Source organism: Myripristis murdjan, chromosome 3 (genome assembly GCF_902150065.1).
Source record: "Myripristis murdjan chromosome 3, fMyrMur1.1, whole genome shotgun sequence".
NCBI classification, from domain to species: Eukaryota; Metazoa; Chordata; class Actinopteri; order Holocentriformes; family Holocentridae; genus Myripristis; species Myripristis murdjan.
In genome coordinates, this window is record NC_043982.1 from 17,065,958 (window position 1) to 17,092,516 (window position 26,559).

General features: G+C 44.4%; 1 protein-coding gene across 3 annotated transcripts; it reads left to right on the forward strand.

The window, feature by feature from the left end:
• sema6d (semaphorin 6D) lies at positions 1 to 25,090 on the forward strand. Of its 3 annotated transcripts, none has more exons than XM_030048112.1 (20): positions 1 to 88; positions 6,920 to 7,094; positions 8,003 to 8,114; positions 8,797 to 8,857; positions 9,045 to 9,107; positions 9,228 to 9,329; positions 10,207 to 10,297; positions 13,340 to 13,459; positions 13,857 to 13,945; positions 14,768 to 14,985; positions 15,091 to 15,222; positions 16,924 to 17,079; positions 17,700 to 17,873; positions 18,298 to 18,438; positions 18,658 to 18,735; positions 19,168 to 19,226; positions 19,825 to 19,881; positions 20,464 to 20,646; positions 21,713 to 21,954; positions 22,600 to 25,090. In XM_030048112.1, the coding sequence occupies exons 2-20, from the start codon at positions 6,968 to 6,970 to the stop codon at positions 23,728 to 23,730; spliced, it is 3,336 nt and encodes a 1,111-aa protein (XP_029903972.1). In that variant the 5' UTR covers positions 1 to 88; positions 6,920 to 6,967; the 3' UTR covers positions 23,731 to 25,090. The 3 variants fall into 3 exon arrangements, with proteins under 3 accessions (XP_029903972.1, XP_029903974.1, XP_029903973.1); XM_030048113.1 differs by lacking the exon at positions 1 to 88 and adding an exon at positions 958 to 1,092; XM_030048114.1 differs by lacking the exon at positions 19,825 to 19,881.
• The last annotated feature ends 1,469 nt before the right edge of the window (positions 25,091 to 26,559 follow it).

The window sequence follows — 26,559 nt, forward strand, 5'->3', positions numbered from 1 at the left end:
CCTGAGTGAAGTTGATTCACTACGACGCGCATAATATTTTTTGAGGATTATAGCAACACAAGGATACACAATAACCAATTCAAATGAGGTGAGTTCTCTCGCAGCCTAAAAAAAAGAGGATACACTACTTTGTCGCTCCGCGTTACGCAGTGAAAGTCGGAGGGAAACTAGAAAGGAAAATACTTTGAAGGCAGAGTAAAAAGATTTGTTATAAGCGTGTCGCTGGGCTGCTCTGCAAAAGTGATGGTTGCAGGACGGAAATAGTTCATGTCCAGACTATTTTTACTTGTGCTTCAATGGCATATGCTCCTCGTTCGTGGTATATATGGCTGTTAAAAATATATATCCAGTTTAGAAGCGCCCTTCGGCTACATGCAGGGTATAGTGAATGGTAAAACCCACATAAACTGTTTACCCAGCTCTTTATTTATGGAACAATTTACCCTTCTCTCTGGGCGCACAGAAATCTTTATAAATGAAGTCCAATATATATATTTGTAATAAGCATCAAACTGGTGTACGTTAAGCCTGTGTTGCAACGAGAAAGAAGCATAAATTCAAGGTAGGCTGTAAATGTAAGATTTGTATTTGTACTGATTGTTGTGTTCAGTCTCATCGTGATCACCATCTAAAGGTCAATTCGTCCAGCTTTCTTATTATTTTTAAATAGCGCCACATCACTGATGATACAGGCAGTCAGAGAGCAATATCGTAAGGATAGCGTGTCGTTAATGTTTATGTCTTTTCCCTCTGGTTTCCAAAGTTAATAGTAGTGGAAAGGGGGCTGGTGTATTGGTAAACGAGGGAGGGGGATGTGAGATCGCGGTTTAGCTTTGAAGATCAGTCATCAGAGCGCAGGGGCCCGGGCACAGTCACACAGCAGTCACACAGAGGCAAAATGCACGTATCTGGCGATCGGAGTTGAAAAAAAAAAAATCTGTGTGCAAGTGGATAACAGGGAGAAGTGGGGGTCCGAATGGAACATAAAATTACAGGAATATTACATGGTTGTTTTTTGTCGTAAATGGATTACCAAAGGAATACGAGATTAAATCGGACTGCCCCATTCATGAGTGAATTCGGATACTCAAGGTAGGTGTCCTCAGTGCTTGGTAATTGTTCCAAAAGTGCCTGAAATGTTAGGGGTTATGCTTTTTTCCCGTTAATGTTATTATTATTTTTATTTTTTTTAATATATCTTGATCATGTGGACTTTGGATCTGAGACGTGGATAGATCCTAGGCTACTGACGTTCACTATCCGGAGAGGGACTTTTTAAAAAACGAGTCTTTTCAGGGGGCAGATAAACAAGTACTTGTGTTTTTTAAAGTAATCACTATAGGTGTAAAAACACATTTTCCACGAGATAAATTTATTTAGATACATGTGCGCGCCGATTGTGACTGACGGACAGTAAAATCAGAGCCACCGCCAGTGTCGGTCTTTACCAGAGTCTTCATAGAGAACTGGCCGTAGTTTCCATACAGTCTGTTACAATGTAGCCCCCGTGTTGTTTCATCGTGGATTGTTACCAGTTGTGTAAAGTGTTTCAAGACGGGAAATAGAACTTTTTGTTTCCTGAGATTTCGGCCTTACTTTGGAGACGCAATCGCCTGTAAACTTGTAAAATAGGGTGCATATAATTTCGCGGACCACGCTGGCATTACACAGCATTACCACAGCATAAAGGTCGAACAGGACGGGCAGGTTGGGTTGAGCGTCGTTCACTAGTAGTCCACTTGAGTGTACAGTCTTATTTCTCCGTCCAGTTGGATTCCTTATTTCATTATAGCATAGATGTGACAATGAATTGGGGATGCGCACACATCCCTTTGGACCAGAGCAGCACAGAAGCCCAGCCCTGTGCATGCATTGTGGTGGAGGCAATTTAACGCAGCCCCATCACTGTTGTCACTCCACCGCTGTCCCCCAATGTCTTTGTTGTCTTTTGTATCGGTCCTACATGTGGACTAAAAGGGTTTGAAAAGATTTACCACGGATAAATCTTGAATGCCTTTACGCCCCAGCCTGGACAATGCAACCATTAAAGTCCCCGCTGCCGCATGGATTGAGTGCGCAAAAGGAGAGCGAAATCTAGGCTACCCAGGCGAAGTGTCGCGCTAAACGTGAAAAATGACCACAGTGAGGCAATTTAATTAGTGTTTTGTCATAGAAATGTCAGTCGTGGAACGAGGCGAAGAAAGTCAGTATTTGCGAGGTTTATTTGTGGGGACTACTTGTACTAGTTTTAAGAATTGATCTGTAGGCAGTTAATGTATGATTTCCTGAGAAAATAAATGCAGTGATAATGGAGAAAATAATCCAACATCTTATCCCAAAGTTGTTTCTGTTGACTAACTGGGTGTTCAAGCAACAAAATATACATTTTAAATATAAGAGTCTGATCATATTTGATTTCTGTGTGCCCATGGCTAATATTTTTAACAGCTGCCACAAGGCCTTTTCATCTCATCTCAACACTTCTGTCATTATTGCCTTGTGCAATCCCTTTATGGAAAAAATGGAATAAATTGATTTCTTAACATAAAAGAGAATTCTACATGTTTTCCCAGAAAGCCTCAAGTGCTCATGCTCTGTAAGACAGTAAGAGCCCTGGCCTAGTTATTAAATCTACATCCTTGGTTTTGGCAGCAGCTCAGGCTCCGGCCAGGTGAGCCATCAGAACCAGCAGCGGGTTATCTGACAACCCAGCTGGCCTGTGTGTCTCACTCCGCCTCACTGACCACAGGGTCAGAGCCCAGCGACCAGAACGACCACTGTTAACCCCACCACAGCCAGCTGTAACCCCAGAACAACCGCTGCTAAGCCCTCCAATGATCAGCATTAACCCTTTACAGCCCTTTGATTGGATGGATGGCCTAACCTGCTGTTTAGAAATCAGATTATTCAATCCTTAAGTGGTTGAATAATAAAATTCAGACCTCTGGCCTGAACAACAGTCAGAGTCTTCATTTCTCTACTGCCCCATGTAGGTTACGATGAACCCCCACAACAGCTACACCCTAACCCCTTTTTGGAGCCTCATAGCAGCTCTCTCGAACCCCTGAACATGGGACCACTGACGGGGGTGGGGCTCTATTGTGTTGACTTGCCCAAAGCCCCTTTGTTTCTCGGTCACACCTGCAGCTCAGCCTCTTTGTGTTCCACTATAGCAGAACTACTGCTGAGAACAGCCTTTCTCCTCTCCCGTTTCACTCCTCCTCTCACCAAGGTAGAGAAGAAGGGAGGGAGAGAGAGGCTGGCACAGCCCTCTCCTTCTGCCAAATGACTGAAGCAACAAGTCCAACCTAGCCCCTCAGAAGTAATGCTTGGGTAAATAGCAAGTGATTAGGGGTACTGGTTATTATTGAAGTGGGAAAAGGGGTAGTAATCATTTCTGGGCCTTTGTGGATGGCTGTTCTAATCGTCTGGCTGACTCACTCTCCTGTGTGGTTGCATCTTGATTACTTTCTCAGAGCCACAGTCAGGAGTTGGGGCAACTGCGTTACAGGACACATCCAATTTTGGAACTAGAAACGCACAGGCAGACTCGCATGCTTGCACATGCATACACACGTACATACACCCACTGTGAGTGAAAGGCGTGAAACTGAACTCCTGAACTATCTGATTTCCTGTGCCGTGAGTTTATAGCTTGGTACGGTGCAGGATGACAAGTCAAGCCACCTTGAGGAGCAGTGGCCATTGTTCCACTGGGATTACATCCACCCTTCGCATTCACAAGCGAGTTACGAAACCTCACGCATCACTGTTGTTTGCCAGCCCGTTACTGGCTCCAGTTCCTCCTGGTGGGGCTTCTTTGCAAAAGGCACCCAAAGCTGCAATGGATTAGAGGTTGGGGCAAAGATAGGGAATACTCAAGCAAAACACACCCAAGAGGAGAATATATGTTGATTTGTCATGCTGTGCTTAGAACACTAAATCTTCAGCTTTAACTAGCAGAGTTGGGCTCCAGACCCCTGCACCCACCAGTCAGAAGAAATAGCAATCTAGCAGCCCTCCCCCTGCCCCCTCCCTTGTGTTTAACACCATGATCCTGAGCCAACAACATCAGCAGAGAAAGTGCGTGATTGTAGGACATTGAAAAGCCTGTAATAACAGAGGTAGAGCAGAGCGAGGCTGAATGGCACTGAGTTGCGTGACAAGCTCAGCGTCTCCGGGCTTGTTGAGGCCTACATGCACATGTACACACACACTCACACGCACACATGCACGCGCGCACACACACACACACACACACACACACACACACTGGAGGGCAGGAACCAGAGAGCGTATAGGAATAGTCAATAGAAAACATGTTGGGCTCACTAGAGATTGAGAAGTAATTTTAGATCGCTGACCTCTGGATGTCTTCTGTTTCTGTTTTGCATTAAAGTTTCTGAGGAAAGCCTTCGCCTCCGCAGTATGGCTATTACCATGCAAGGAGTCATGGGAGATCGGAGCTGAGCCTCCTCCTCTGGTTGAAGTGTTTTTCTCTTGAATTGTTTAGTGAGAGAGAATAAGAGAAAAAGAGTGGTGTGTGTGTGCTTAAGAGGGAACGATATAAAGTAGGACTGTAAATTCTGACAGCCAGGGAGATGATTTACCTGCGAGCACAGCCAAGTTTGGGATACAAGCACAGCCCCGCAGGCTGTAAGATAACGCTATAGAATTGAAATGTGGTGCTTGGTTTATTTACCTTTCATAGCTCTCCTTTTTTCTGTTGTTGTGCATTAGGTATCTATTCCTGTCTCAGGCTTCTCCTGGAAGCTCGACGATTTATTGCAAGGGTTTTAACACAGCACAGCTCTTGGTATGTATGCTTGTGGATCAGGTAGTAAAAAATAGTTGTGATGCCTTCAGAGAGTGCCACCGTCTCCCTTTGTAGAGCAGTATCATCAGTTCTCATTTAGATTAAGTTGCTGACAGTTGCCCTTCTGTATAGATCAGTGAGCCGGTGTGCATAGATCTGTGGATCGTTTGCGGCTAGAGATTCATTTGTATCTAAATTAGAGTATAGTGGCTGCTGCAGCCTCATTGACGTTTGAAGTTCCAGGCAGAGAGAGCAACCTTTTTGCGTTCATAGAATTTTCCCATCTTGTTGAAGCATCAAACCCCTAATTTCACTAATAAGTGGACTGATTGAGGTGAAGCGCTGACTTGCCCGGGCCTTGCATTACCCACAGTCATAATGACATCGCTCTTTCAAAGGCTTCAATATCCCGCAGAGTGCTGAATAGGTATGACTGCACACTGTTGATGACTAAAACACCCTGGCATCACTCTGATTCCATTTCACCACCAATTCCATTCTTCTAAGTGACACATCATAACTGTCCAGACCAAAATTGGATTATTAGTGCTTGGCAAAAATGTTACTCACAGTATATCAACATGTAGGCTTAAAGGCATTACTGTCAATTTGTGTGTAATGTACATCCATGCGCACTGACAGAGACTGAAAGGCTGATTGTGAAAGCTGAGGTGATACATATTTTGTCGCATTTTTAGCTTGACAATCATGAGTTTTAGACTCCATCTTATGGGGTTTGTAAGGATTTCAAGAGCCCAACCCAGCTGTACAGTTTTCTGAATTTGCAGAGGAGCATGCAATCTTCAAACTGTAGTTTCAATTTGATAATGACTACTACTGGGGTTATAAGGTTTTCACATTATAATAGCAATATGGTAAAGCCCATAGATTGCCTTTGCTGGCTGCTGGTCGGCCATGCTTCCTGTGTGGATCAATCAGAGCACTAATGGCTTGGCAGCCAGGGCTCACAGACAGCACTGGAGCAGGTGTGCTTTGGGGCTAATTGAAAAATGTGCCAATACTTTCCGTGCGTGTGTGTGTGCATGTGCGTGAGTGTGTATGAATCTATGCATTACCACATGTGACTAAGTATGTGTGTGTATCCCAGTGTGCTTCCAGCTAATCCATCCCTCTGCCTGTGTGACGTCTCCCGGTAAATTGTTTATATCCGTTCAGGCTTTGCCTGCATGAATAATTTGTTTGCCTTATAAATATTTGACTGTACACCGTTCATTAATATGCACAGACACAGCCTGTCTGTAAAGCACTGCTTCATGCACTCACATACACACTAAACCCCTGCCACTCCCACAATAAATTATTACCCACGTAGTTGCTGGTGTAGCTTGTCAACAATAAGACGCTGTACTGAGTATAATCCTCAAAAATTATCACGTTATCTAAACAACTTGACACCACTAGATCCTGATGACACAAAGATGAGTGAATCTCTGCAACACAATTAAGGAGCCTGGTACCGAGGACAGAATGGGCCAATAAGGGCTAGAGGAGCACTAACATAAGTCAGCTAAGGTCAGAGTGGAAGCAGCAGTTGCGATGGTGATGAAGTTGCAATGTGCTGATTAGTGTCAGGTCTGGCCCAGGATGAACCAATCGTAGCACAGATGTACAGAGACAGCAGGCCTGCCACGTTTCTAACAGAGCGGACTTCCGCTGCTTCCAACCCACACCGAGACGCCCTACTGGTCGGTTGGCTGACCTTCCCTCGGACAGCAGATGCTGGGAGAGGTAGAAGGGAAACGCCAAGCTCTGCCACTGAGAGCTCAGTCAGCACTAAGCCAGACTGGACGACTGGTGTGTGTGTGTGTGTGTGTGTGTGTGTGTGTGTGTGTGTGTGTGTGTGTGTGTGTCTGTTTTTACTAACACAAAGGCTCTCCACTAGAATAGAAAGACAGGAAAATGTATCACTTGTGAGGGCTCTTTTTCAGGCCTCACTGGGTAAATTTTTATAGTTACGCGTTTTGCCAAGGGTTAGACTTGCACACCTAGGTTTAAAGTCAAGGTTAGTGGTTAGAGGTAATTACAGTGGAATGTGATTTTTTATAAGTTTGTGAACACAAGCATTTGGTTGTGTCTTCCCAGGTAACATCTCCATCAGTGTGAAACAGGAAGTGTCGTCTGTGAGCAGCCATGGGCCAGAGAGCTGTGCTTCTGCTCACTGAGCTGCTGCTGCTGCTGCTGCTGACAGCTTCACACACACTCCTCGCAGTCAGCTTCCCTGAGGACAGTGTACCCCTCGATGTCGTCGATGCACACTGTGAGTACACACGCAGCGCAAACAAATCAGCTCTGCAATTACGACAACCACAATTAGTGCAACTTCGTTAAAAAAGTCAACAGCTATCCTTGCATTTTAGTGTAAACCTCTTCATTTTTAATTGACTCTGAGGCCTATATGGTTATGCACGATAGTCATAGAACTGGAGAAGAAGTACTGGCAGCCGTTGCCTTCTAGTCCTGTCAGCAATTCAGAGCCCGGCATGGCAAATTCATGGTAATAAAATCAATCTGTTCTATGGTCACTTGTAACATTAAGTGGATTCCATTTTCCTCTCTGGGATGAACTGGGAGAACAAAGATGTGCTGACACAGGCAGCCATTACCAAGCACCCAAACACACACTGACATGCAGCGTACTGACACACATATAATTACACGGAATGTTCATAGATATTTTTATTGCATTAATTTAATTCCTGAAGGATTTTTGTAAAGTTGCACAGGATAATTGTGCAATCAGTACAATATGTGATGCAACGAGTATGTGTGTGAGTATGGTGTATGTTTCTCAGAATGTGTGCATGTGTGTGTTTTCTACCATGGACAATAATGTTAATACTTCTAGGAACACGACTATAACTACAATGAAGGATCCTCCCACTGCAAACAGTGTCCTTTAATATAAAGCAATGAAGTAGTTACTTGTACAGTTTTCTTGTAGCATTGTGTGTGTGTGTGTGTGTGTGTGTGTATTTTTCTGTGTGTGTTGTGCATATTCTTCTGCATCTACCATGGACAATAGTGTTAATACTACAACTAATGTTACTACTACTGGGAATAGTACTACAACCGCTACTATTACTGATGATAATATCCTTTAAAATGCAATTATAATTCGAATTTTCCTGTAACTGTGTGTGCGTGTGTGTGTGCATGTTTTCCCAGATTCGCGGCAGTATCCTGTATTCAGAGGCAGGCCCTCTGGCAATGAGTCACAGCATCGCCTTGACTTTCAGCTGATGACCAAGATACAGGACACTCTGTTCATCGCTGGCAGGTAAATTCAATATCCACACACACATACACACACACTATCTCTGTCGCTCTCTCACTCTCTTTCTCTCACACATCTTCCACGCCCACACGTTCATTCATTCTTTGGCAGGTAAACAGTGGCGTAAGGGGGGAAAAAAGCTCTTAGTGTTATTGGATCTGTAGCTCCCAGGCCTGCTTCTGATGAATATGAGCTGTATTGATCCGGGCCATGACGTCTATCATCCCACTCTGATGCTCTGTCAGGGATTTCTTGGCATCTTTACATGTCTTTTTGGTATTTATGGGCATTGGGATTAATCTGACCACCACCGCTAGTACTGTAGCAGGAAATCAACTCGACATCTACAGTATAAAACTACCACCACCGGAGCCAGTGTAATCACCACCACATGTATCACTGTTGTCAGGTGAAACCTGATGTCAGTTTAGGGTATTTTCATGTTATTGCTGAAATTGCAGCAAAACATGGCTTTCTGTTGGTTTACTAAAGGTAATTACACTGTCTCAAAATGGGTTTAGGGTGTCCTGGAAGGTCGGCATTTTGGACATGCAGGATTTTAGACTGTCACTATGCATTAACTCTCCAGTCTTGTCTTCACATAATCACAGAAGATTTCTCATAAGCTAAGACACTGCTGTGCCGTACCGTCACTGAGCTGTTTGTTTGCTGTGTCCACCCACAGAGACCAGGTGTACCTTGTGAGTCTGCGAGAATCCTACAGGAATGAGATCATTCCTTACCGGGTAAGATCCTTGCCAGGAGCTGCTCTCTCAACCCACAACCACTCAAAGGGCTCCATAGAAAATACTGAGCCATTCATCACAAACTGGACAGGCTGTAAAATGAGAGAGTGGAAACGAGAGGACTGTGTGTGCATTTGTGTGTGTGGTGCCAATGGATGTGTCTAATGCAATGTGTTGCTATTTACAGAAGCTAACATGGCGATCGGGTCAGGCAGACAGAGAGATGTGTGCTGTCAAGGGAAAACACAGAGTAAGTATAAAACCCGTTCACGTTGGATGTTCCGCAATAACGATAGTGCTGGGAGTGGCAGCAGTGAAGGCCGGCGGCCTATTAACACATCTTTTCTATGTTATGCCTCTTTTTGTTCAGGATGAGTGTCACAACTTCATCAAAGTGCTGGTCCCCAGAAATGACGATCTGGTCTTCATCTGTGGCACCAATGGCTTCAATCCCATGTGCAGATACTACAGGGTCAGTATAAGGAGACAGTCTCTGCCCTGGTGCTTTCATATCAACTCACTTTTCATGTGAACATGTACACATGGGAACACACAGCACTTTTTGACTCTTAGAAATTAAACCTATCTCATGAGTTTGGGGATATTTTTTGTATGCTGTTCCTGATAAAGTTCCTGGGGCCCAATTCAACCCTGCTTGGGAGATGATACTAAAATCTGCATATCGATAACTTTTAAGAGGAGCTTGATCTTTATTGATCAAGCATTAGTGTGACGCCACTTAAGTAATGTGCTATCATTAGAGGGCTACAACACAAACGTACCCAGCAAATGGCAAGACAAAGGAAATTGCCAGTTGTGCTAATGAAGAGGTGCATACCATTATCACTATTCGGAGAAAGTGAGGTATTCAGGGGCTTAACTTGGCCATCAGGAAATAAATAAATAAATAAAATAATTCAGTGTTTGGGAGAGCTGGACATTGAGTGCATGGCCAAAGAGTGCTGCAGAATTGTGTGTGATGCACTAAACATCCGTCACAGTTTGTTCCTCATTTAGTGAAAGCAGAAACAAGAGCCAGTCCCAGAACTAAATGGGATCTGAAAAGATAATGGAAGGTTCTAGATTATACTAGAACTAGGGCTAGTAGATGCACATAACCACAGGATCTGTCCTTGCAGCTTATCATAGTGAGGCATTTGTGTTTTTATCTGTTTTTATGTCTTTTGTTGCACTGTTAAGCTTTTTCTGGCAGAGCCACTTCATTAAAACCACTTTCTAATCCAGTTTAGCTTGGCTAGTTATAGAAATTGTTGTTCTTTTGTACTGTTTCCACTTTGTCCCCATACCCAACTCCTGTAATGTCAGCGTGTTTGTTATGTTCTCTTCAGCTGGATAACCTGGAGTTTGATGGAGAGGAGATCAATGGACTGGCACGGTGCCCATTTGACTCCAAGCAAACCAATGTTGCACTTTTTGCTGGTAAGGTGGTCAACTATGTCACAATAACTTTAATAATAATAATAATAATAATAATAATAATAATAACCTTCATTTGTATAGCACTTTTCAAATGCTTTGCTGATCATAAAAACAAGAACAATGCAATCGCTTAAAAAGGAACAGTAATTAACACAGCCTCTCTTCCTACATAGGTGTGCTACCCTATGGGTGTCACACTCGTCAGTGTGTAATTATAGCACAAATATAAGGAAATACATTAACACGTATTGTCCAAGCATGTACACAGACATACATCTCCCAACACACGGAACCCCCCACCCCCCCACCCGGTGTGTTCCTTTTTACTTTCTTATTAACAGCTCTGAGGGTTTTTTTTGTTTGGCCTGTATCAATATCAACCAATTAACCCTCCTGTCGTGTTCGCGGTCAAATCTGACCGGTGTACAAGTTTTCTCTCCAAAAAATGCAGTTAATTTCATCTGTTTGTCATGAGGTTCCATGACTTTGTTCACACATGGCATCTGAACACATAAAATAAATTTGGAGAATTTTTATTAATTTTTGAATGTTTTATTTAACTTGTATACACCCATCGTGTTCCCGGTCACAAATGACCGGTCATTAGAAATGAATGGGTAAGACTACAATTAGTGTATAAAATAGAGTTAAACACATTCTCACACTCCTTTCTCACACCCCAACATGCAGGTGTCTTTGAGCAGACACAGATGTGTGTGAACACACACACACACACACACACACACACACACACACACACACACACACACCTTATAACCCTTTCTGGCTTCCATGGCAACCCCCACGGGAAAGTATCTCTCAGACTTCTTTCCCACACCCCAACATGTAGGTGTCTTTGAGCAGGCACACACACACACACACACACACACACACACACACACCTTATAACCCTTTCTGGCTTCCATGGCAACCCCCACGGGAAAGTATCTCTCATGCCCCTTTTCCACCGGGGCTGGTTCGGAGCCGGTGCCTGACTTAGCACCAGTTTTTTGGTTTTCCACCGCCCGGGCTGGGGCCAAACTGGTGCCAAACTGGTTCCAAACTGGTGCTAGGCAAGCACCGACTCCGAGCAGGGGCTAAACAGGAGCCAGAGAAAGAACCGATGACGCGGCCCACCGCGTCATTGGTGGGCGGGGTTACAAAACAAAACAGGAACTGCGAACGCTATAAACATAAACAATAATCCCCGAGAAGCCGTGGGTTATACTGATTTTACAGCGGCATGGAACGCGGCTCAGCAAATTACATTTAAGGACGAGAAGCACCCGTTTTATAACTAAACATCGCTGTCATTCGTTCCGATCACGAATCCGACAGGTAGCCGGCAATAATTGTGATTTTCGCCTCTGTATTGAAATGTAGGCTTGTAAAGATACAAGCAGTATTTGCATCGCTAATAAATCCAGATCCTGCTCCACCCGGGGCCAGAAACTGTATCGGGAAAGCAGCATTATATGCTTGACTGAGACGCGGCTCACGAACATCATCCCCGACTCACTGATCAGTTTCACCGGCTTCAGGACAGGACAGGACGGGCGGACAGAGACAGAGACGCTGCAGCCACTGTATAGTATGAGTGTGCAGTTTTATGTGTGTTGAAGTGATGAAGCTGCCGTGACAATGTAATTTCCTGCAAAGGATTAATAAAGTATCATTCATTCATTCATTCATGATGGTTATTGTGATTCTGAGCGGGCGTCTCGCGCACCCGTCATTACGTTTTCCGAAGACGTCATGACGTGGCTCTGACTTGGCTCCACTTGGCTCTTGGCTGGTGGAAAAGCAAACCGGTTCTTCGTTGGCACCAGTTAAGCACCGGCTCTAGCACCAGCTCTGAACTAGCACCAGGTTTTTTCTGGTGGAAAAGGGGCATCAGACTTCTTTCCCACACCCCAACATGTAGGTGTCTTTGAGCAGGCACACACACACACACACACACACACACACACACACACACACACACACACACACACACACACACACACACACACACACACCTTATACCCCTTTCTGGCTTCCATGGCATCCCCCACGGGAAAGTATCTCTCAGACTTCTTTCCCACACCCCAACATGTAGGTGTCTTTGAGCAGGCACACACACACACACACACACACAAACACACACACACACACACACACACACACACACACACACCTTATACCCCTTTCTGGCTTCCATGGCAACCCCCACGGGAAAGTATCTCTCAGACTTCTTTCCCACACCCCAACATGTAGGTGTCTTTGAGCAGGCACACACACACACACACACACAAACACACACACACACACACATGGACACAGACACACACAACTTTGCCCCTTTTTGGCTTCCATGGCAACCCTCACGGGAACCTACCACGGGAACTGCCAACACCTGTCACCAGGTGTCAGGAAGAAGACCCAGCTGAAGTTGTGGTCACCTTTCAGTCCAAAAATGGTAATTTTTCCTGGACCTCATCCCCACCTGAGAGGAACGGTCAGCTTCCATGTGAAAATGTCATGAGGATGACTAGCTAAATCATAGTGGTCAATGCTGACGGGAACACAAAAGATGCTATTTTTTTGCCACTATTTAGAAAATTGAAATGTTTTCAAAACAGTGTCCTTGGAAAACATTGAAATGAAGTACTCTGTGATAAATACTACAATATGTTTCATCTGAGTATTTGTTATAGTCAAAATAATATCTATATAATGTTTTTTTTCCCTAAAAAACGAATGGTATGATCTCAGGTAAATTAGGCCTACAGCACATGCATAGCAAATAGAAGTTCAAAACTTGTCATTTTCACAAGAGCAGAAGTTGATAAAAAGATCTAACACAACATTAGGTGATAATATGTATCATAGTGGATTTATAATCAAATATAATGTTACCGGTCACATGTGACCGGGAACCTCATGAGTGTTAGCCCAAAACGAACAGAATAGGAGGGTTAACCCTTCTAAAGAAAGGGAAGACTGGCTGCAGAGTAGCTGTACACCTGAGCTTGCGATGTAATCCTTGTTGACTTGTTTCAGATGGGAAGCTGTATTCTGCCACAGTAGCAGACTTCCAGGCCAGTGACTCCGTCATTTATCGCAGCATGGGCGACGGTTCAGCCCTGAGGACCATCAAGTATGACTCCAAATGGCTGAAAGGTAAACAAACAACTCTTCCTGTTAAATCAACATGATTCTCTCTCTCTTTCCCTCTCTCTCTCTTTCCCTCTCTCTCTCTCTCTCTCTCTCTACTCTCTCACTCTCTCTCTCTATCTTTGCTGTTCTGGAGATACACACATCTACCTGTCAGCTAGCTAAATGCCCATGGAGCCCCAGCATAGTCTATGTATGAGGCTGTCGGAGCTGTTTTCGAAGTGATAGAGAGCTCCCCATCCTGACCAAGCTCCCTGGGAATATGGCCTGTTCTCTCCTAGGCAATCTAGGTCACTCCCAGTCATATACAGTCTTGTACAAATCCCTGAAATATTCAGCATGCACAGCGGTGGTGACGGTGCAAAAAATACACTTCAGCTCTCTCCCTCTGTCTCTCGCTCAGAACCTCATTTCCTGCACGCAGCGGAGTATGGGAATTATGTGTACTTCTTCTACCGAGAGATTGCTGTGGAGCACAACAATCTGGGCAAGGTAAGGCAGTCCACCTGCTGATATAATGCATCGCAGATTCCACACAAATGCGTCCTCCTCTATCCAAAGGCTTCCACTCTGTAGAAGACGTACATTTTTAGCACGGATGGTAACGGTAGCAAACCGGGTGGCATCCACACTGGCATACGTGAGAAAATGCAACAGGCAGTGTTTGCTGGAAATGCTCTACTGGTGTACAACTAGTACAGTGTAAGAGGATTTTTCACCCAGAGACTGTTTACTCCCTCTGTCTGTCTCGCTCTCTCTCTCCAACACAACCAGACAGAGGGCATTAAGTTGTTCTATGTTTGGATCCATCTTCAGATCTGACTGTGCCCCGTCCAGAAAATGGCTGGTCTGGCCAAGCTACAGGAAACCAGCATCCTCCATCAGCCAGTAGCTAATAAATATTTCAAACCTACTAATGCTGGGGGTGACACCTGGTCTCTGATGGAGGTTTGCACTAATGAATTATTGAAACTGTCTTAGCCAACTGCTTCACACGCTTCATTTATACTCCGGGCTTTGGTAATATGTACAATCAAACATACAAACTCACATAGTGCTCGATACAGCCAGCCAAGGTCATTGGGTGTGTTCTTTTCCTCCAATCAGGGTGTACAAGCCCCAAGTACAAAGTTGAAGATGAGTGTGTGTGTGGGCGTGTGTGTGCATGTTTTTAAGTTGTGTGTGCCGAGTTGCTACAGGATGGAGAGATGCATTATTCAGAGTGTTGAAGTGTTTTAGTGACGTTCACTCCACTGCCTCCTGCTCTTTCCGTCTGCCTTCCCCTGTCCTCTCTCAACCCCCTGCTCCTCGTAGGCTGTGTATTCTCGCGTGGCACGGATCTGCAAGAATGACGTTGGCGGTTCTCAGCGTGTGTTGGAGAAGCATTGGACGTCATTTGTGAAGGCGAGGCTGAATTGCTCCGTCCCAGGGGAGTCCTTCTTCTACTTTGATGTACTTCAGTCTGTCACTGACATCATCGATATCAATGGGGTCCCCTCTGTGGTGGGGGTTTTCACCACGCAGATGAACAGGTGAGCCACGGCCTCAGTCCTGAGGATGGACATAAGAAATTAAAATGGACATCAAGTGTAGACATCAGATGTAAACATTCCAGTGCTTTGTTTCTTTCTCCACAGTATCCCAGGGTCTGCGGTGTGTGCTTTCTCCATGGCCGACATAGAGAAAGTATTTCGAGGGCGATTCAAGGAGCAGAAGACCCCGGACTCTGTGTGGACCCCATTCCCAGAGGAGAAGCTGCCCAAGCCCCGGTAAGGATTTAACATTTGGTGCTGCTTCTAAGGGTGCAAGTCAACAAACCATCAATTTAGTGTAAAATTGCAATTCTGAACTCTGACAAATTAATTTTTGCAGGTTTTCCACTGATTTGATACCCAAGGAGGCCCTAAAGGGACATGGGGGAGAAAAAACATAGATGGCAAAACTAAATATATAAATACTTTTGCATTCTCTTCTCTTTGCATTATCCTGAGAAACATTTGAGGAAGGTCAAATGTCACAGTCTCAGTGTCTTTGTATGTGGGCCGAACCCCATGTAAAACTTTACAAACCGCTTCATTGTATATGCTAAGTGACATACATGCAGTGACACAGAAGCACCTTGACATTTCCACATAAATTTGGAAAAAAAAAGAGAGAATATAAATGGATACATTTTTTTCTTATTTCTATTTTTTTCCCTCACATGCAATTTTTTCTCTCCCATTTCGCTTTAGGGCTCCTTAGATACATGCCTTTTCCTGTTACCAAGACATTGTATGACTAGGAGGCGCTTTTTCACTTGTGCGCTTCCTCGTCCCTACGGACTTTTCCAGTCAAGTCATGTTTGGCACACTGTACAGTACAACACAACTAAATGGCACTCATGTTCCACTTTCATTTATTACTTTTGTAATTTTGAAAAGTAACTCCCAAGGAGTCATGGCCCAATGGCACTTCAGGTGTACAGTTTTCCTTTACTACTTTCATTCAAGAAGTATAAGACAACCTTTTTTGATACTTTGATACTGAAAGAGCTTTTATTTTTCATTATATAAATATTAAGGCAAATGTTATTTAAGCAAAATTAACAAAAGTGGTTAATTTTGACTTGGTTTGATGCATGCAAGAATAATTCTTGAAAAATTACTCATACTCATTACTCAGGTTTTTCAAACATAGGGTTTAAAATAAATGTATTTTGATGTTCATTTTCTTTGGGTTATTTCAGTTTTCACATTTTACTGTAGATAAAGAGAGGATGGAGCAGGAAATTTGAAAAATCACAATATGTATCAAATCCGAACTAAAATATTGTTGGTATATCGACTTGGGAGGTATTTGCTCAATCCTAGCTTTAGCTATTTCCCATCTGGAAACTTTCAAGACGTGCAGAGCCAAGCACACGACACAAAACAGCAATACTGAAAACGAGATTTTTTTTTTGTTTTGTTTTGTTTTTACATGACATCTCTTGGAATGGTGTAGGTGGCACTTGACACAGCATCTGTTTACCACCTGTCATTTTGCCCTTTTGTTAACCCTTTTTCATCCAAGTTAATCCCAGTGAAATCAAATCTTTTTCACCAGAGAGAGACCAGGTTATTAGCTATGACCCAGCACACATTCACCATCTGCTGTTGATTAAATAATTAATCTGGCATAATTAGACGCGTTGCATATTTAACCTGTTTTAAATCAGCACATACATTTGTAGGCCTGCTCTGCATCCAAAACACAAAGTCCATGAAGCACCTCATTACCCTAGTAAATCATTGATGGGGGATAACCATGCATATGTATATTTTATGTTTCCATTTGGGGCCTTTTTGTGATCCAATACGCACCTGCTCCTCTCCGCTATGATCTCGCTGGGCCTTCCTCAATTTCAGTATGCTTTATTACTCCCCAGTGGGCGATAATATAGGTTGCACTTTGACCTTTTGCCTTCTGCGTGTGCGCCTCCGCCCTAGGCCTGGGTGCTGTGCAGGTCATGGTCCAGCTGAGGCCTTTAAGAGCTCCATCGAGTTTCCTGACGACACCCTGCAGTTCATCAAGTCCCACCCCCTCATGGACACAGCTGTGCCTTCCATCGGGGATGAGCCTTGGTTCACCAAGACGCGTGTCAGGTAGATGGACAAGCACATTAGGGCTAAACCAGGACTGAGTGATATATTGATATTACATCCATACTGTGAAATAAGTGTGTGTGGGATTTTGGATATCATCATATTGTGGCATAAGTGTTGTCTTCTCCCTGTTTTAAAGGCTACAATACAGTTTTCCACAATTTTCTGAGCTTATTAGACTGTTTTTGCTGTTCTTTTATTTGCCTCTTCCAGCTTGGTCACTGTATCTGCATTACTTGTGTAGCAGAAATCTCTTGTGTGCAGTGAAATTACCTTTACAATACTGCTGCAGTGTCAATATGAAGGTTTTCAGTCACAGCGTAATACTTGATTTTGTTCTTACCACCCGGCCCCAAAGACGCACAGTTATTCTCATATGTTGTTTAATCCTGTTCATAGTGTATAGGTAAATCAACACTAGCACATTTCATTTCATTTTGAAAGTCCATTGTAATTGAAAACAGCCAAGGCGCTGATATTAGATGCAAAAGTGTAGTAAGATAATTGTTTGATCTACAGCAGCCCAAGAACCAAAGTAGTTTATTTATTCAAACGACCTTTTCTATTTTGCATGGAGAAGCATCTGCTCTGACTAACCCATGTTTCTGCTGTTTGTGAAGATACAGGCTGACGGCGCTGGCAGTGGACAACACAGCGGGGCCCTACAGGAATTACACGGTTGTGTTCATTGGCTCCGAGGCTGGGGTGATCCTCAAGGTTTTGGCCAAGACTTCCTCTCTGTCCCTCAACGACAGCCTGCTACTAGAGGAGATAGACGTCTTCAACAAGGCCAAGTAGGGATGCAGCCGCTTCTCTCTCTCTCTCTCTCTGTCTGTCTGCTTCTATTCTCTTTTTCACTTTCTCTTCTCCCTTCTGGCTGAAGAGTCAGCAACTCTTAACTGGTAGCAGAGTGCTGCTTCCTGGCACAGATGGTCCTGTCTGTCTGCTTTCTGTGTGTGTGTGTGTGTGTGTGTGTGTGTGTGTGTGTGTGTGTGTGTGTGTGATTGTATTTCTGCTCATGCGTTTATGTGCATGTTCATAGTGTGCCAGAGGTTACGGTTCTGTTAAACTGTGAAAAACCTTTTTGTGATCTCTCCACCTAACATCTGATTAGATCGGCTGAGGCTGAAACAGTAGACAGACTTATCTGATAAAAAACTGATCATGCTTCTCTCTCTCTCTGTCTGTCTCTCTCTCTCTTGCCCTTATCCTCTCCAGGTGCCTGTCTAGCCGAGAGGATGACAAGCGTGTCCTCGCGCTGCATGTGGACAAAGACATGCACAGCCTGTATGTCGCCTTCTCCAGCTGCGTCATCCGTGTTCCCCTGAGCCGCTGTGAGCGGCATTCCTCATGCCAGAAGTGAGTGATGCACAAACAAACATCTTGAAGGTTAATCTGTACTGTGTACGATCATAGGTTTGTGACTTTATTGTTTTGTTTTTCAGCAAATGTCGTAAAGGGAACGATAATATCTTCAACTCATGCCTCGCGGTTAATGTTCAGTCAGTCACAAATGTTAATGGCTTACCTTACAGAATGATTAAACCTGGTGTCGTGGTGGTGTGTGTGTGTCCACAGGTCTTGCATAGCATCGAGAGATCCTTACTGTGGCTGGAAGCCTCATGGAGCCTGTGAGAGAATACTGCCTGGTGTTGTGTGAGTACAAGCCCCAGATGAAGAGTTTAAAGAATACTCCAACATTTTGGCAAAAATACCCTTTTTCTGACTTACCCAGGCTGAGGAAGGGGCAGGCCAAGACAGCTTTGGAGTTGTTTTAGGATTTTTTTTATTTCACTTTGATGGAACTACGCTAATAACTCCCATAGACTTAAAGTCTTTATCACACAAAATTTATCACAAAATGCTACCCATAGGAACCGAACCACTGGATGTACAGAGGTGAAAATGGTATCGAACATCTTGTCTCAGTCTGGATAAGTCAGAAAAAAGGGGATTTTGCACAAAACACTGGAGTGTTCTGCTTACATTAGTTGCAAAATAAAGATTGCAGAAATTAAAGATGAATGAATGACACAGCAAGAAATTCGTTTTATCCTCATGCTCTGTCTCTGTGTGTTTCTTTCTCAGAACTGGATACGAACAGGACATCGAGCTTGGAAACACTGCCCACCTGGGAGACTGTCACGGTAAGGCTCTCATCTCCATGCCATGTCATCTAACTTCACACACACACGTATATACACACACATACGCACACACATACATGCACACAGCTGAAACACAAACCCATCTCCACACACACCATGAGCCTGCACACTCACACCAGTAACCACTCCAGTAACTTGCCCTGACATGACTCTATGTGCGGTATTAACACACACATCTACATACGGTACATGACCACCTGTAACTAATGCCGCCTGCTAGGCACAAACATGGACATGTACAAATACGGGGCATGTTCAGCTGGTGCGAATCGTAGAGGTCTTATGATATTTGATGGTCGATCAATGTGCCCTTTAGCAGATTTTACTGTGAATCCTTGATGCCTCTGTTTGTACCAACTGAACATGGCCCAAGCTGAACCACAGTATTGATCAGAACCAGAGGGATCCAGTGACTCCAGTGTACATGCCTGGAGAGATGGACACTGCTCACGAGTGCTTTACGTCTTTATTGTTAAACAAAGTAAACTGCACTCTTAGTGTCTACTCAGGGATTTTTTTCTTAGTTTTAACCTCTGAATTCCGTTATACTGATTTCTTGTCCTTTTAATTCTTTTAGCGTTTTTGGCTACTACATCAGCGCCAGATTACAAATCATTTGGCGACCCTACCTCTGGTTAGTTTGATCTTTTACTCAAAATGGCTTCTCTCCTTGAGTTCAGCATCTCCAACCCTGTCTTTCTACCACCACTGCCACTGCTCATTTGTCTTTCTTATCAAACTCCTCCTGAACACTTGTCGCCTGCATCACTGTCATCATCACCGACAACAGCTCCACCAGGCGACATCAGTGCTCTGTTTCAGCACAGATTCACTACCTACTTCTCACTCATGACCTCCTGTTCGCCTCCTTCCTCCCCTCTTGCATGCCCACTTGATCTCACCATACCCTGACATTATTACTGTTGTGTACCGACTTCTCTTTCAACCTCAAGATCCTTTACCTCCTTCCAAATTGTCTGAGCAAAATAAAATGTATTTTATTGATCTGTGAATGTCTTATTCTTTGGGAAAAAATGTGCTAAATTTTAACTCATAACAATGTGCCATGTATAAGCAACATATTCATGAAGACCTATGTTTTTGGACACTAACCCAGAAAAAGTACCCATTGCCCCATGCCTACTAACTGGGATGATAACAGTATGCTTTACCCACATGTCTGCACCGTTTGTTAACAATTTGTTTGTCACCACAGACATGGAGTTTTCATCAGCACCAGTCACTGGCCAGCCCAGTGGGCCCATACTCCCCCCCGTACTCATACCCACTCAGAGCCCCGGCTCTGGGCCTGGTCCAGAGCTCTACGGCTCAGGCTTTGTGCTGCAGGATGACCCAGCCACCTCCCATTCTTTAGACTCTCTCCCAGGGGGCCAAGAGGGTAAGGCCCACAGGGAGGCAGCCAGCACGCTGCATGGAGCCCTATCTGATAGCTGCCAACAACTCTCACAAAGGCACACAAATGTAAATGCAGACACAGTGCACACACATACGCAGACACACACGCGTCCTCATGCACACGTGCACACACAGTGGCAGCTATGTAGGGTCTCCATCAGATTACATGGCAGATTTTAATTTTTCTTTCTCTTTTTCAAAAGAATTCATAATTTCTCGTGCAAGTAGAGTTGCTGCACATTCTGTTTTCACAGTAATAGCTTCTTTTTTCTCCATTTACTTGGTGAAAATCATTTCTGATCTTTACTTCTTTCTTTTAACTTATTTTTTTTTCAGTTTTCAAATCATTAAACCCTTTATTCTTGCTTTAACTTCTTTTGTTTGGCCCTAGCTTCTCTGCCAGTATAGATCTCATAACCCTGGCTCTGGTAACAGTTTACCCTGGGTGGTAGATCATTGGCCGGCCCTGCTCCACCACATCTCTGTAGCGACTGCGCTGTGGATGACTAACTTTTCCAATGTCTGTGGTTACTAACAAATCTCCAGTAGAGCTGCAGGTGTCTCAACACCTGGAGGGCAAATGCAGCGCCTCTTTTCTCTGACCACCTTCCTGCTGGTTGATCTCTTATGCAAGTTTGATTTGGTTCTCTGTCCCAGATAGGAGTGCACTGTTAACCCCTTTGTGCTGGTTAAATGCATGATGAAAAGCCTCAAGTGGAAAATGGAACTAGGCAACACTTCAAGTGCTCTTCTCTGAACTAACATAGAACTACTTCTCAGATGGTGAACTGGATGTGGGTACCTAACAGCTTCTGCCAATTTTCACCATGTTTCTTCTACATCTTGGTTTAGATGAATAGGAATCATATGGTATTTTGGCTTTGGTTGACGGGCTACCTTTTTTGGGAGGGGTTTACAGGCAGAAACTCATGCATGGTTGAGTTCATACACAAACATGCACACTTCTGCTATAGGGTGGGAAGGGCTGCTTCACAAAATACTCCAATTCATTACATCAGTAAGTTAATTATTCCCCCACTGTTTTGTAGGTGTGTGGGAAATCCAGGCAGGTGAGGCCAACCAGATGGTCCACATGAACATCCTAATCACCTGCGTCTTTGCTGCTTTCCTCCTGGGTGCTCTGCTCGCGGGCCTAGTGGTCTTCTGTTACAGAGACTCCTTCCTGCGCAAACCACGACATGTCCACAAGGATGCAGAGTCCGCCCCGTCCTGTTCAGACTCCACTGGAAGCTTTGCCAAGCTCAACGGCCTCTTTGACAGCCCTGTGAAGGTACAGTCACCAGAGCAGCTATGATATTGTGGCACACTCTTCATTATGACTGCATGCAACTTGCTGTCAACATTTACAACATCCATCTGGGGTGATCCAGTCACAAATGTGCAACTCTTAAGTACAAGTGTGAACAGGGTTCCATGCATCCAGGAAATGCATTGTAATCTGATCACTCAGATCACCATCAGAGGTGGCCAGGGATGTGATGGGTTATATAATCCATTATTATATAATTGGTAGAGTCAATGCTAATGTGTCCCAATGCATCCCTGATGTTATCAGAAGTCCGCCTAACCTGGTGGAGCAGACTATTGGTGTAAAATTCAAATTTAAATGAAGGGTTTTTTTGCAGTGAGATGCAGATGTCTTTGCTGGGTTATTCATAAAATGGAGTGGTTGGGTACATTTGCTTCATGAATGAGCCAGAGATAAGAAATAGGATATAGGGCAAATATTTGTTGTGATTGTGAAATCTGAAATATAGAAGTGAGGAGAAAGAAGGGGCAGGAAAGAGCTGGAGTGAGGTACACTTGATGCATGTTTAAACCAAGTCTGAACAGGGTTTATTATACAGTGGTATGTGGAAAAAAATATGAAACTGACTTTAACCTTTGTCTTTTGATTTTATTCTCATGTTTGCAGGAATACCAGCCCAACATTGACTCTCCCAAGCTGTACACCAATCTGCTGAGCAATGGCAAGGATTTGAACACACCCAACGGCGACACAAAGACCATGATCCTGCGGGACGGCTGTCAGCCTCCTGAGCTGGCTGCCCTGCCTACACCTGAGTCCACCCCAGTGCTGCAGCAGAAAGGCCTGCAGCCCATCAAAAACCAGTGGGAGAGGGCTCATGGGAAGGTCAGTGGCTCCCGCAAGGAGTCCAACACATCAGCCAAGAGCCCTCAGTACCTGCCGTCCTCACCGCCACCTTCTCATGTCAACTCCCACCACCCTCACCTCGCCTTGGGACATTCTCACATCCCCAGCGCTGTTGTTCTACCCAACGCCACACATGACCACACTAACCATGACAATGGAGATGATACACTGCCACGTTCCTCTGAAAAGAAACTCAAAAACACAGAATCTAAAGGAAGCAGGAAGGACCAGAAAAGGTCTGTGGATGCCCGTAATACTCTAAATGACCTTTTGAAACACCTCAATGACTCCGGAGGAAACCCTAAGGCCATCCTTCAAGAGGGATCAGGGCCCAGGCCAAGGCAACATCTCATGTTGGAGCCTATGGAGGCTCTGACTGAAGTACCCCCAAAGGTGCCCAGCCGGGAGGCCTCCCTATACTCTCCCTCCTCTTCCCTGCCCAGGCACAGCCCCACCAAGCGGGTAGATGTGCCCATGCCCACCACTCCCACCACACCAACGGGCAGCCTCAGCATGGGCGGCACTCTGGAGAGGCAAAGAGGGGGGTACCACCTCCACCGGAGTGCCTCACAAAGGCACTCCCTTTCCACCTCACCAAATGGGGTAACCATGGGGGTGTCTGTGTCTCGCCAACACAGTATGAACAGAGGGGGTTACATGCCCCCAACACCCCCCTCCAGACTGGACTCCCATGGCGGAGCAACGGGGGCGGGTATGCACTCGCCTCACCCCCCCTCTGTATCCCGACAGAGCAGCTACAGTGGGCACGGCTCACTACCCCGCACGGGGTTGAAAAGGACCCCATCGATAAAGCCGGAGGTGCCCCTTAAACCCAATGGGTTTTCACCGCAGACTTCACAGATGCGAGTGGTGAATAAGTACAGCTATTAAAAGAGCATGGACACCGAGTGAGCTCTCGGACTTGACCATTGAGTTTGGAGCCCTGAGGCTAGGCCTTAGGATGGGGGAGGGCCTGGTGTGTGTTTGTGCATTGAGGCGTGTTCTCGCTTTAAATGATATGCACATCCATTCACACTAAACAAGGGAAACTCACACATGTGGCCAAAGATAACTCCTTGGGGCTTGTTCACTTCCTATGTCTCCATCTCCCTCGTCATGGTAGCCCCAGCCTGTGAACAGTGGACAGTAGGGAATCTGCTGCTGCTCCCCCACTGTATCTGGGTTTGCGTGTAGCCTGCTCCCATGTTGGGTATGAGGTTTGTGACGCCGATGAGGGCCATTACGAAGTCTGTGTGTGTGGTACCAGGTCCAACACAGGGGAATACTTGAAGAATGGGTCTCATTTGTCACTGCCTTTGAGCACTGTCTTCCCACTAATGTGAACTGAAGAGAGGAGAGATATGCCTGTGTCAGTAAGATCGGCTGGGGAGAGAAGAGAAGAGAGGAGAGGAAATTCAATCATAGTATGCATGTTGCTTGAGCTATGTGTGACCACAAACAGATGAATCTGGTAGGACGCCAACAGGGGAAACAGTTAAGAGTGTAAATGATTGAGGTGACAAGTGTGTATGTGTGTGTGTGTCTGTGTTTGTTGGAACTGGAGAGCAGCTCAGTGTAAAGGCAGCACACATATTTGGTCCTCTCACCTGGTAATCAAGAGTGGTGCCACATGCCGTTAAAATGCACCTTAAGACCTGTCCAAGATCAAAGTAACTGTCACCCATTTCAGTATCCAAATTATCTTGTATTTGGACTTACTTTAAACCTATCAAAACCTATCCTAAGCCACAGTTCTCTGTGTGTTAACTTGAGTGTGTCTGGTGATAGGGGAGGTTAGGTCGGTCAGTCTGTCTGGGAGTCTGCTGAGACAGGGACTCTCTGTAACTCACTGGGATATGTAACTAAGTACATTTGCTGCTACTGGTTTTAGATAAATCTGTTTATTGCGTATTTTAGTCTCTGATGCATTGTTTATTCCCTACCAGGTTGGGATGTCTCCTGACTTGGGCGTGCGTGTATGTGTGTGTGTGTGTGTGTGTGTGTGTGTGTGTGTGTGTGTGTGTGTGTGTGTGTGTGTGTGTTGTAGTGCAGGCAGAGGCCAAGACTTACAGATTAACTTGTGTGCACACTGATCCAATGCACTGTTAGAGCGGAGTGGATAGAAACATGGGAAAACTGCCTCTCTCCAGGACTGAATCCTCCACTTACCTCTACTGCCCCTTTATAGGAATTATACTGGTGGCTTAAGAGACTCCTTTCTTTATGTAGCAAAGGTATTAAGAAAAAAAAATACATTTCTCATCTCATAGTATAAATGACTTTTGAACAACATGGTTTGCCTTGATGATGTTTTACTGTTTTCTTTAATAAAGTTCCCATATAAAATCCAAACAGCACCAGTGGATTTACCCATGTTTATGATCTCACAGTTTCAGGGCACTCCTGTCCCCTGTCAAACTTGTGTCCCCTAATACAAGTTCTCTTTAAACACAAAACAGTAATTATATTGACGTGTCCCTGCATTGATCTTTAAAAAAAAAAAAAAAAAAAAGTATTTTAAACTGACCTTAGAAGAATACTTGGATGTCTGTCATCTGTCATGCTGGTTCAGCAGCCCATATTCCCTGAGCAGTTTCCCTGCAAGTGGCCAGTGTACAATCAACACAACATTTACCAATGTGTCCTAAAGAGTCATGCTGGGAATGACAAGATCCTGTATATACTTATAAATAGGAGTATAAATATTTTTAGGCAAGTGAACCTGAATCTGTGCATTGTGTGCCTTATTCAACAAATGATACAGCATATAATATTGGCAATGTCAATTGGTCCGCAGTATCTTATTGTCATATACTATATAAACAATTTTTATAGTGCACAGTTTGTTTGAAATCACTACTTAATCCCAAACTGAGGTGATGTGGAAAACAAATTAATTGACAAACATTACACTTGAAAGAGCAAGTTATAGATGAGCCGTCAAAAAAAAAAAAAAAAAAAAATCATGGGCATGATTTTTTTTTTCTCCTTTTGTGCCGGGGGTTGAATAAAAGACGAGTTAATTTATCATATAGAGGTGCCATGCAGTGAATGTATTTTCATGACAGTGGGATGTAGAGTGGCTAGACCTTGCTGCTCTAGCAGTCTGGAGCGGTCGGCTCAATGCAGCACATCCTGCCCACAGCCAATGTGTTAACACAGTGTTCACGTTAAAGCCGTCTATCGACATGAGCAACAGTCATGCAGAGTCTGTAATTCCCCGGGACAGGGATTGTTTTTAATGGCCAGAGGAGATGACTGAGGGATGGTTTTTCTAGCAGTGGGTACATAATTTGGGTGATATCTATAATCCTTCTGAGTGTCAGTTGCCTGTTTAAGCCCAAAGCTACATTTTGTTTACAAGTGATGATTGTATGTACCAGTGTTTGGGCTCTCTTTCACACACAGACCCCGCATCCCCCCATACACACACACACATTAATACATTCATACACACAACAGCATCACATACCGGCTGTGCTCAACTGCCTTGTACATTGCAATATGAACTGGGTCTTTCTGTTGCAATCTCAATTGAAGCCTTTATATTTCAGGCTGAGCTGTGTGTATGTGCAGATGAACAGGATTTTGTCAACATGTACTTTTTGATTTAAATACTGTGCAACATGGCGATGCAATGCCAACTGTATATATGTTCTCCAGAGTATTTGAGCGTGTAGATAATGTTGTAAAGTTGTACTGTGAATGTGTAAATAATAA

Coding starts and splice junctions, on each gene's coding strand:
- sema6d (XM_030048112.1), top strand. CDS start 6,968: ATGGGCCAGAGAGCTGTGCTTCTGCTCACTGAGCTGCTGCTGCTGCTG. Junction 17,874..18,297: donor GACGTCTTCAACAAGGCCAA/GTAGGGATGCAG, acceptor TATCCTCTCCAG/GTGCCTGTCTAGCCGAGAGG. Junction 18,736..19,167: donor AGAATACTGCCTGGTGTTGT/GTGAGTACAAGC, acceptor TTTCTTTCTCAG/AACTGGATACGAACAGGACA.